Consider the following 12,798-nt stretch of genomic DNA (forward strand, 5'->3'; position numbering starts at 1 on the left):
GCTCTTGCCGTTAGTGTTCCGTGCTGAGATTCACAGCTATCTGTTGTTTGTAAATTTGGGGGCACACACATTCACCTAATCAATAGACCAAGTTAATTCTGTGTCTCCATTTGCTTCAGTAAGCCATGAAAGGCTGCCAGCTTTAGCTTCACACATGCACACACCTTGAGTTGTTGCATCATGACCAAAGGCTGAATCTATCGCTAGCAGGTGGTGAACAGTACAGTACGCTCTGCTTGAATCTCTTCTCAAATGAAACAAGTTCTCAATGCTTCATCAGACTGCTTTTATTTCATCCTCCTGTCTCCAAACCAACACCGCCTTTTCCTATTTGTGGTGGAGGGTTGGCAATTTATTTGTCAAGGCAGGAAAAACAGAAAGAATGAAGCAAAGGTACATACAAAGAAAAGTAACTGTGGAACAGAGTAAAATCGCTTGTGTGCACACCGTGTGTCAGTGACAGCAGAGGTTTGACACAAAGGTTGTTAGTATCACACCCGGCTTTGCCTTCCATTCTGTTTAATTGAAAAGTGCCACCGTGTGTGGAGTTAACATGCTGGGGTGAAAATTGAGGCCTGTGGACTGACGCTTTCTGTGGATGTGACTCTTTGGCCAAGTGCCTGAATTAAAAAAGCACACCAAATGGGAGCCAAACAGATTTATACTGTTATCACACAGGAAAGTAGATGTCCACGGGATGCAAAGCATGCAGTGCAGGATATGATGCAATATCCTGCAGATACACATGAATTCAAATCCAAATATAGACAAATTTAGTACCGAAGAAGTTCAACAGGCACAAATTGTTTTTGTTACGTCATATAAAACCAACCAACATTTTCCCAGACTCTATTACACTTCCCTAATGGTGTTTAAGTGGAGCCATGTTACCAGGAACTGACCCTGTTTTCTCCTCACCTTTGGTATTTCACAGTCTGCAGACTCATCCTTTCTGTGCATTCAGCTATCAATGCAAGAGGTGAGGCTGAGCGACTGCGCTTAACTCTGTGTCCATAGTGCTTCAGAGTGCTATTAGCCTTATGTACAAAAAAGAGATTTAGAGTATGTTACACGGGAACATTAACTTTGTTTAACTGTGCACTAATCTAACCTTTAAAAAATGCATGATGATTATAGAGGCATGTTCTGATGGACAAATAAGAAACTTATCCAATGCAAACAAGATAAGTCTGTTACTGGTCCATCATTCCATCACTTGGGGACCTTGCCATTTCTTCCTGGGACTCAATGGGTGATGCAATGCTACATGTGGAATTTGAATTGTGTAATTGTGTGATAGAAAATATCTTTTTTTAGTTTCTGAAACAAGAAAGCTCAGACTCTGACCCCCTACACTGCTCTGATTGTGATAGTACAGAATTTCATTTGAATAATTTTATGACAAAACGAGTTAAAATGAATACTAGAATAACTCTGACTCTACCCACTCTTCTGGTAAGGTTATTCTTTGTCACCATTTGTCTGTCTGTCTGTCTGTCTTCGATATTTTTGCACCAGGATAAATACATACATACTCTGTCCAGATATCAGACAGTGAGTTTCTCTACAAGGAAGTGAGACACTGTCACCAAGCCAATCAACTAAATGTTCTGATCAATTGCATTGACAAGGGAATCCCCAGTACACTGTTAAAAAATGTCCCCAATGTTCCCCAGTTGAGCATAAGGCTTTGATTTCCACCAGTGTGTACTTAGGGTGATTACCTGATGCAATCCATGTATGGGTTTGATAGCTGTGGCAGAGTGGATCAACTAATGATCTCCTCTCCCGGCAGATCAATAGGCCAAAGTGTCACAGAAAGGGAGGTAAGGACGACAGAAATGAGAGAGAAAAAGAAAGCACAAGAAAGTCTGATGGGCAGAGATGGAGGAAATCTTGGAGGAGAAAGAAGATGGAGTCGGACTATTAGTGTGACCTCTCACCTCACAGCTCAATGTTTCAACAGCTGACACTTGGTCAGAGGACAGAGGAAGAAGAGAGTGCAGCTCAGATCTGGTTGGATGGATGCAGCCAGGTGGCCTTTCGAGCCAAAGAGCCCATCTGTCTCTGTCCTTATCCTCTGCCAGAGGCAGGTGGAACATCTCTGCTTCAGTATCATGGCATAGCTTCCACATGCTCAGCTCTGCTAGCTAGAGGGACTGTGTGCACTTCTGTACAATGGCAGATATGGGTCCTGAGCATTAGTATTGGATGATTAAAAGGTCATAATAATTCTGTAATGTCTTCATAGCTCAGCTGATAAAAGCATCAAATGAAAGAAACTAGTAAATATTTTAATTATTTTTTTGTGTGTTTGTGGGATTAACCACAATTTTAGAAAAAAATTAACAACCACATGTTGTTACTTAAAATCTAATATATTCCAGCTGTTGAGTGGCCTATTTATGATAAACCGCACCCAACAATGTGTGTTTGTTTTCCGCAGAATTTTGCATTTAACATCAGATACTGAGGAGGAAGATTCTGCGAACAATTAATCTTCACTCCAGTGACTTTTCTCCTGATTTGACCTCACGTACATTTCTCTGAATTACTGCTGATTCATTTGTGATGGCATCGTGATGTTCAAGTATTTTTATTTAATCTGCTTTCATTCCACAAACTGAGGACATGAAAGGAGTCAGTGTTTTCAGTATTGCCAAGTCATCAAAAGACTGAATAACAGCGTTTTGATTCTAGCCAAGATAGTGGTTCTGGGGTTTGGAGAAAACAGCAATGGCATTCATACTACTCAGGTTTAGATGCTTGTGGTTATTTAGTTCTGATGAGACAAAAAACAGTACACAGTTGCCTCACATCCACCAAACAACTGATGGCATTTTCTGAAAAACAAAAAAAAGCACAGAAAGGACAACTATAAACATGGCTCTGAACATGTATTTAGTCATTTCACCAGCACTTGTTTGCATCCAGTTTAACTCCATTATAAACAGCCTTGACTGCCAGTTATGAGCAGCTAGTTCTATCTCTCCCTACACACACACACAAACACACACTGGCAGCCAATTTGGCTGGCAATAGGCAGTGGAGTATCTCTGCTGGTACTGTCACCTGCCCCTTTTTCACCATCATCACTAGCTGTGCAGGGCTTGTAAGAGACAATGTTGCTAGAGCAGTTACTGAGCAGTTCCATCTGCATCTCACTGTGCCGAAACCCCACCAAAGGTGCTGAAAAGTCTGCATCCTCTCCACCTTGTGCCTGTTCCCTCAGTCTGCCTTTTGCTTTTCATCTTTTTCAGCTGACTTTTCGTGAAACAAAGGGCCATTTAGCACTGATGCACCTTCTTTTGGTCTTTTCCAGTCAGTCCAAGGTTTGTCAGCTTAACAGTCTCAGTTTGGCTGAACGTTAATGACTGCACTGCAACGCGTACATGCTACTTGGACCAGATAGTTTCATTTTTGCTTATTATGCTAACTACTGCAGAAAAGCAAGTGCTGCAGTGTCTCTAATTATTTTCACCTCTCAAAGCCCCATCATGGCCCTGACTATACCTGTCCACTGGCCATTTATCGCCAGTGTGTGTGTGTGTGTGTGTCCTGTCGCTACTTAGTGTAAAGGGAAGTGAAATGCTCTTAGTGGCTCTTCATCTGCTGTGCTGGCCACTTGTGTCAAAAGGTCCTGACTGGAAATGTTTCATAAAGCTGGCAGAAGGAAGCTTGCAGAGTTTCTAATTAAATATGTCCTCTAGCAAAAGTGGTCTGCTGACATGAGTCCATGTAAGGCAATTATCGGTAATGCATTGTCTTTAAGAGTGTACATTGTGAGTGCAAAAAAAGTGTTGTGCGTTTGTAACGGAAACCAAACCTTCTGCAAAGCTCCTGCTGTGTTGCCACACTACTGTGTGTCCGTTCACTGTTGTGAGGTTTTCACTGTCACTGATGCAATCGAAAGGTAACTCTACTCAACAACTGAGCAAAGAGTAATGGCTGGTGTGAGGACAGCCGCAGCGGACACACAACCACAGGGCATCTCTTATTGACACTGCTGTACTTTGTGATGCGGACTGGAAAACAGAGAATGAGGACAGAGAACCAGCCATGTTCTAAAATGATAAGCCACTTAGAAGGTGACATGCTATAGAGGTGAATAGCAAAGTTGCACAGTCTCCAGTTACTCCAGTCCTGCTGATTTACAGTACAGTCTGAATTCAATTACACTGTTGTTTCTCGGTCAAACCGCCCAAGTGAGAAATGGCCTTCATTCCACCTGGACAGCATTGTCAGCCATCTGGTCAGTCCACAGACACAGGGATGAGGCTGAATTAGCCTGGCTAACGGCAGCCTGCATCTCAGTCTCATTTGAGATGAGTCATGAGTATTCATGAACATGAGGAACAGGTGCAGTCACCATGTACGACCAATGGACTTAGATCAAAATGCCTCTCTATGCAATTGGATAGATCTGTCGTCATCGCGTTACAGCAGAACTTTCCAAGTCAGTTCGCTTTTTTTTTGCCTTTTTCTGTGTTTGTTTTCAGAAAAGCCAACACACTAGCTGTTTTCATGCTTCTGTGTTTTTTCAATTCACGCCATTCGAAAAAGCCGTCCAATGTCTACTCGCGTGTGGCCCCTCGCTTGGTCAGACAGTCATTTCCTGTTTCTCGCCTCTTCCAACAATGGTTTCCTCTGTTTATTTTTTGCCAGCTCTGCCGCGATGAACGTCTAAAATAATGCTATCACTGCCTTGATCATATCGCCGGTACCTGGTTAGGGGGTGCGTGTGTAGTGCCGCGATTTCTCACAAGACCCGAGACTTGGTGAGACCTCCTGATTCTGCGGACTCCTGGTCAGCAGCTCTGATCTTGCAAGGCTGGTTTTCCGCTAACAGATTGGTTGGGGGAGTGGAGACAGTCCTCAATGATGATCACAATGAATCTGAATCTGTTAAAGTAAAAATCCTGCATATTTCTACTTTAAGCCTGCTTCTTGCAGGGGACTCGGCTGGGTTCACCCAGGCTATAGCATTGTAAGAATGCCATAGAAGCTCAGTCATAAAATATTAGTATCTTTTCAGGAACAGCACGCTGCAGGAATGAACTAGGTGGCACTTTGTTGGAAGGTGTATCATGCCAAGATGCACAAAAAAGTAGTTTGGGGTTTTTGGCCATGCCCATCAGGAAGTCTGCCTCTTTGGAGTTTATCCATATTTCTGTTAGATTTGGATTTGTTTGACTCTTTTTGAGAGGTTATTTTTAAGCCCACTTTGGTTTATGTCCCTTCCTGAACAAGTACTTGCTTTAGATCAGTGTTTATCTTTTTTTTCCCCTTGTGCAATTAACACAACTTTGCACCTAATTGCTGTGTTGATTTGTGCTCTGATTTACTTCCACAATATGCATTTATCATTTACTGGCCCCCAGTGAATTTAAATACCTCTCAGACTCATGTTGGGATCCTGCCAGGGTAAATATTGTTGTCTGCTGTTAGTGATTACAAGCAATTGTTCTTGAGCTATTAAATTAGCAAAATGGCTCTCCTCATAATGCAAACACAAGCAAAGACCATAGGAAGTTCAGCGTTTCTGAAAACCGTTGTCTAATCACCAACAGGTGTGCGGTTTTTTGACTCATTTTTACTCATTACTCATGTTGACTTTGATTCCCCTTGCTCTTCATGCATGTGCTTGCACTGCTCAATGTGCAGAAAAGTGAATCGTCCAACTCTGTATTGCAATGCCACTTCTCATGCTGTTGAACAACTCTTCTCCCGCTCTTGCCGCTGAGTGTCAGGCACGGCAGCTCATTCCCTATTGACTTAGACTCCTGAGGAGCGGCGGAGGAGCGATTCAAAGAAGTCCTCTGTGGAGAGGGTCAGGCGGGATGGAATACAGATCAGGGAAGCTCTTCCTCTTCCTCTTCCTCTTCCAAGTTTTCATGTCTGGAACTTTTGGCTGTGACATTAAGAGACCAAATTCCAGACAGCAGACATTAAGTCATGTTTTTGACCTTTCTTGTCATGTGAGGTGTCACGTTCACTCACTCTGTCCTGTCATTTGCACTGGTTGGAATAAAAATGTGAGTATTTAGCGATGATCATTTGGTGGTGGTTGTTTTTTTTTCATGCAACATCTTTATTTGCATTCTGTGTTGCAGAATTGTAGCAGATAAGTAGCTTTTTTGTTTTCCTGTAGGAGAAGAATTAATGTCCTTCAAGCATGTCCCCATGTGAAAATGAAATAATTCCATTATCACTGTTTACAGCATTATCTCGCTAATTACGTAAGTCAGATAACATTGTTGTGATTGCAGTGAAACGTGTCTGGAGGAATCTGCCTCAGTATGTGACAGGAATTTTCTCAACCAAAGTTGTTCACACTTGTTATCAGGCCACAAAGATCAAATATTTAAAAATGTGTCATGTAACTGTGATGCAACTTCAACCAATCATTTGTGGCCATTTCAAATGTCTCTCTCCTTTCCCCTATCTCACTCATTCCTCACTCACTTGTTGAAGTATTCCCATGACGTCAGTGGTTGTCTTGATTGTTATCGGGCCAAGGCTCAGATGTACCAAAACCACAGCATATATTTGTCTGACGTGTGGAGTCTAACTGGTGCCTAAGTCTCAGATCTTTGAATTTTATTTTCTGAAATGACATTTAAATACTAAATTACACACTTGACTAGAGGATTCTCCCTCAGCACAGCTGACAGCTTGATCTCCAGAATAGAAAAACATGGCATTATTATGGTAATATATGCCAGAGATGAGTTAGTTTAATGTGATGCTGTACTGGAGATCATCTTTGCCAGAAGCAGTGCTGTCTTGGATGCTTCCCTGGCCTCCATATAATACTGCATGGAGATATTTTGCTTTGCACTGTCCCCGAATCAGGTTTATTTTTTTAAGCATTTCTCAAATACATTCAGCACTGGGCTTAGGTTCATGGGTGTCTGGGTAATTTAATCCACGTCTGTGTTTGTCTCAGCATTTAGTGGCCTTATTCAATTTCCAGGCTACACATGTACTCCTACGTCTCCGCTTAAAAAATCATAAATTCTCCTCTGCCATCGACATTACCCTGGCTGCACAGAGCCATCAAAACAGAAGTTCAAAAATGCTGCTTGCTTTATTTTTGTTTGAAAACTTTTGGGTGCTGCATTCAAACAACTGCAGAGGAGAGAATCCACTTCTTATTTACACTGGCATGAGAATGCACATTATGGTCATGTGATATACATGTTCAGGTTTGTTAGTGCAGATGCAGATAACTTTACATATGGAACTGAAGTGCACGCTTCTGGATGTTTATCGTTTTGATCTGAAAACACCATTTCTAAATGGAAATGTAGTAATACACTTACATATATCCATACTCGAGTCCAGACAGCGAGTTTTTTTCTGCAAGGAAGTGGAACACAGTCATCTCCGGAAGCGTAGAACTGCCTGAGAGAAGAAACAAACGTAGTTGTTTCTGGTTTTAACAGGTGTTTAGCGTCCTCAGCAGACAGATGTAGTCTGAATCCTTCCACGGTGCATAACAGCTGCTGTGAAGTGTGCAGAATTATACTGTAAACATGTACAGTGATCAATCAGAATAATTAGGTGTCATTAATTCACTCAGTGTGCGGGAGGAACCTGCACATCGGCAGTGGAAATGCTCCGTATGCGCTCCAGCGTCGAGGAATGAACTGAGAAGTTCATTGCGGAGCGAGATAGTTCCGGTAGCAAACAGAGCCTCTCCACCATCAAACTCATCCTCCGCTGATGTAAACATCACACAATAATCAATCAGTGGACCAAACTTTAAGGTAAAACTCTGGAAAACATTCTCCTTGAAACGAGAAACAGTCATCGAGGGCACCAACTAAATATTCTGATCAATTGTACTGAAGAGGTAATCAGAGAACACTGGGATCGATATCTTGAAATAGTTGTGAGTCTTGAGCATTGATGCTATATTGTGTGACGTACAGTAACTGTGAAGAAACTTCTTCAGTCATGTCACTCTCCATCCCCTTCCTCTCTTAGGCAACTACCAGCTCTCTCCGACTGTGAACATGCCACAGGACGACATCGTGATGATCGAAGACGATAGGCCACCCCTGCTGCCTGCCCACCTCTCCGACCAATCGTCCTCCAGTTCCCACGACGACATGGGCTTTGTGGGAGAGAACCCAGTGCCCTGGATCCACGAGCTGCCTGGTCAGAATGAATGGTGAGCAGACTGAATTATTCATAAAATGACTTCAGACAGAATCTCAGTGGGAAAAAAAGCAGTGCCAGTGTTTGTATGAGGAGCCGGTCAGCTTGTATCTCAGTTATTTTGCATGCATCTGTGAGATTTCAATTTTTTTGGGTTGCGAGCTGTGTTTCTTATTCTGATCCAGAAAACCAGAGGATCATTGGATTATGCACGACATGTAACAAAGCACAGTTTTGAAGGAACACCTAATATGAATATATATATATATGCATTTATTTATATTTACAGGCTGAATTAACAAGTCAGGAAATAACATTGTTATTCCAAGTTTGTTATGGAAAAGTAATAGAATTTTGCTTTAGGGCTTTGGGTACATACCTGTCTTGGTTTAAAGTAGCTGTTGTGTAACACCGTGTGCATGGCAAATCTCCCTCCCTCTCTCCCTCTCTCCCTCTCTCTCACTCTCTCTCTCTCTTGCTGTGTGTTTATGTTTAATAATGAATGATGCAGCAGTAGCAACAGTCAGAATTAAAGTAAAAAAAATATATATGAATAACTAAAAAATCTCTCACGGTACTTTTACTTCCAGAACCCCAACCACCCATTTGATTGCTGTCCCCTGCCTCATACTTAAATATGGAGCCAGGGCCTTAAGTATCGGAAGTCTCAAAAGCAGTTTAAAACAGCACATAGTTGTTAGACATTTTTTGTCTTAACCTTTGGGATTGAAAAATGCTGTCTTTTAAATCAGAAATTCAGAAACCCTGCCAGTAAAATAGCCAATTCAAGTATTCTGGTGCAAGAAATCAAAAGACAAGTCCAAATCATGTCATCTTTTCAAATCTAAATGTCACAATCACGATGTGAATTTTCACATTTCTTCGCTTGTTTCTAGCCCTTGTATGTTTTTTCTTTTTTTTTCTTTTCAGAGTGAGTCATTTTCCTATAAAGGTTGCTGCTCTCTCTTATTATTGGCAGTTTGAGGTCACATGTGCGCACAGACATGCAGCAACACAAACACGCACTTAATTATTATTTTCAAGGTGGAATGCTGACTGCCGTGAATTGAGATGTTTATTTATTTATTTATTTATTTATCTTTCAGTATTTTTTTTTTCCTCTCTCTTTCTCTCGCTCCCGCTCTCATTTATTATGAATGAATAGATTTGCTGATTGAACATGTGATGTCAGAGGTATGTCATTGTGGATTAGGGTTTACAGCATATGGTTGCACCCCCATAGTCATGACCTCCTCACACGCCCATGACCATCCAAACTCCCTCAAGCACATGCATTCACAGAGCCACACTCACGTATATACATGCTTTGTGCCATAGGAAACTGAAGTGCACTATATGTCTCTGCCTTGGGTTACTTTAAATAATTTATGGCCTTAAGTCTCTCTCTCTCTCTCTCTTTCACACTTCTTCTTTCACACGCGCACACACACATTTGAGACCACATTAGACCGCTTGTGATATTGAGAATGTTTAAAAACTATGGACTTTATCGTCCCTCACGTGGACGATAAAGCAGTAGATGATGGATGGATGGAAAGCAGAGAAATAGAGCGTTGCGCCCCTATACTTGTCACGACGGTAGCCCTCAAGACTTCCACGGCACGACCGTCCATTCACCAGCGCGCCACACGTTTGTGGCATCAGTTTCTCACATTCCTATGAGAATATTCATAGGAATATTCCTAAACGGTTGAATAACTGCCAGATGTCGAAAGTGAAAGTCATCGGTCCAGAGTTGTTTAGCGGATCGGATAACGGCCCATCCTCTGGTGTATTTACGCGTGGTCAGGTGCTGTATGCCAGGTATAAATTGGGCCACAGAGATAGCCATACTCCAATGTATGGGAGCTGTTTTTGCAGCACCCTGAACATGTTGAATATGTATTGTGCAGCACTGTAAAGTTCTCACCTCTGGCCAGCCGGTATTATACAGCCATCCTTCCTAATGGTAATGGGAGGCTCCTTTGCTGAGGCCACAGCTAAACCTATAGTGCATATATGCATATACAATACACAGAAATGTCAGAGTTACTCATAATAATTATTATTCAGCAGGCTGTTCCTCTTTTTATCCTCTTCTGACCCTGTGGGATTTAACAAACTTAGATTCCCTTTATTTTTCTTCCCCTATTGATGTATTTTATTTGGCACCAGTGCTGCAGTAGCAACTATTTTCTTGGCGTTTGAAATTAATTTCAAACTCCCTGTACAGTAAATGGGATAATGGGAGATTCATTCTAGCATCAGGTAGTAATTATTATGAAGACGCAAAAATAATGTACACAAAAAAATAATTAACAAGACACTTATGTCACCTCAGTTTTCCCCTTAATTGTTTGTGCTCATCCAATCTGACCACTTAGTATATTACAGTGGTATAATTAGACATCCTCAGCTCTTCTTTTGTTTCTTTCTTCTCCTGAGCTGCTTTTTCTAGGGAATGATGCCCCCATGCATTATGGCGTTAGAGTATGGCAGCTAAGATGAATGGATGTTTCAGAGGCAGAAATTCTCTCACACAAGACACACAACTTGACCTACTTTTTCCCTCTCGACATCTAATGTGAGTGTGTGTGTGTTCTGTGTATGGCACCCATTTGCTCACATTTTTGCCTTTTCTCGTTGGCTCTACAGTCCATCCCATTGTTATGCACCGCTCCACGTGTAAATATAAAAGTGGCTATAAATATTAAAACCAAAATACTTTTATATCACTGTTAAAGTTATAATGTAAAGACACCACCGATTTTATTTGCTGCTGCTGTATTACAGACTGTTTCATTAGCATTATTGTTTTTAATGCCAGTCCTTTTTATGAGCTAGGTGTTGGAGAGGTAATGCAGGGACGTTTAGTGGATGTAAAGATTTTGTACCGTTTGGCTCTTTGACAGCCAGCTGCAGGAGACCGTCCAGGTTCTCAGTGAGTGGGGTTAAAGGCTGTGTGAATGTGGGACAGTGATGGAAACCAGCATGTGTTCTCTGTCAGGTTTCACTGGATAAATAAAGACGGTAAATTACAACTTTGCATAGCTAGTCTAAGTTCACTGGAGCAGCATGTCCTGACCCATCACATTAATTCTCTGTGCAGTGTCTGCCTCCCCCTTCATAACTTTGAATCTGAAGCCAAACAGGAAGGGCCACATCCAAATGATTTACACTGAAACAGATAAGACACACTGGCAGATATAGTGTCTTTGCAGAATGATTTGCATAAATAAGAAGATTTTTTTTTTGTTCCTGGCGGTAATACAACCTGCAATGTCAGAAACACAATTTAGTGCTCAATCATGGCAGCTCCTTCTCTGTAAAACACGCAGAATCATCAAAGATAGAGAGGGCTTTCATACCAGAGGTTGATAAAGCACAGTTGCTGGGTCTGTTCTCTCCAACTGGGGTTTCATCCAATTTCTAGGATAGTATGCAAATAAGCTTACAAAATAAGTTCCAACTAACACCTTTGAAATGAGAGATCCTAACCCACAAAAATAATAATAATACATAATAATAAATAATAAACAATTTCAAGTTTTCAGGCATTTGACTCCTAGAAAGTCTGTCCTTCCATTTAGTCTGCTCAGCACCAGCATTTACATCTGTATGAATATTTCTCTTGTACACCATTGCCTCCTCAGTTGTTATTCTAATCCTTACTGAGATGCCTTCAACTTTGTCCTTCAGAAGACGATAAATAAATATTTAAGTATACAGGCTCACATCAAAATGTAGCATTTAAACAAGACAACAAAAGGAAGCGTTTGTAAGAGCACCATGAGGAGTGTAAATCTCATACATACAGAAGTTTAAACTTCATTCTCTTGATTGAACTATTCATTGTTTATTTGCACAATTAAGGAGAAAGGTATTGTAAACCACTACTAAAAATTCATATGAATGTATCTTATACCTCAAGAGCACCTTTGAATCGAAATGCATTGATTTATTTCCCATTAGTTCCAATTTACTTCATAGATCAACCGCAACAGCAATACCAATAAGCAGTGTTACTGTTGTGGCACATCTTTGACTTACTCAGGCCATAAACACATAGAGAATTACTAAACCACATTGTTTGTGGTCCAGAATAAACTCTTTCAAAACGGGACGGAGATAATCACACATGTTATTGGATTTATTGGAGCAGCTGATCGACTTAATGCACTGCAATTCTGCTGTGAGTATGTTCTCGTCTAATTACTATGTACCATGTAAACAAAAGTTACTGTTGGCTCTATGTTTTAAATATTAATAGTGACATTTAAAAACAAATTAAGAACTTATTTGGGCTGAAAATGTGAGAGACAGAATGTCTGATGTCACAAACCCACCGTTTTCTAGCCTAAACGTGAGGTGAGTGTGCGGTAAGTGAGTTTGCTCTGAAGTGCAGAAAATAGACCAGAGTGTGTGCAGCATGCTAATCAGTCTGAGGTTTAGGAAGTACGACACATCACTGAGAGTTGGGAGCTAATTACTAACTGTTTGCCCATGGCATACAGGCTACCATTACCATAACCACTGTTATCATAGCTGTCCCGCAGACCACCTATATTAAGTTTTACTACTTGCAGGACAAAGGTGATTGCTCCAAGACAGCAGGGGAAGCTCTGCTTCCTC

General features: G+C 41.2%; 1 protein-coding gene across 2 annotated transcripts in view; it reads left to right on the plus strand.

Moving 5' to 3' along the window:
- Positions 1-12,798, plus strand: part of pard3aa (par-3 family cell polarity regulator alpha, a) — a 314,117-nt gene that overhangs the window by 187,054 nt on the left and 114,265 nt on the right. For both annotated transcript variants that reach the window (XM_044031983.1, XM_044031991.1), the window contains exon 16: positions 7,993-8,179. In XM_044031983.1, coding sequence (XP_043887918.1) covers positions 7,993-8,179 — 187 coding nt within the window. The remainder of the gene's footprint in view (positions 1-7,992; positions 8,180-12,798) is intronic.

The sequence above is a fragment of the Solea senegalensis genome, linkage group LG1 (genome assembly GCF_019176455.1).
Source record: "Solea senegalensis isolate Sse05_10M linkage group LG1, IFAPA_SoseM_1, whole genome shotgun sequence".
In the NCBI taxonomy this organism is placed as follows: domain Eukaryota; kingdom Metazoa; phylum Chordata; class Actinopteri; order Pleuronectiformes; family Soleidae; genus Solea; species Solea senegalensis.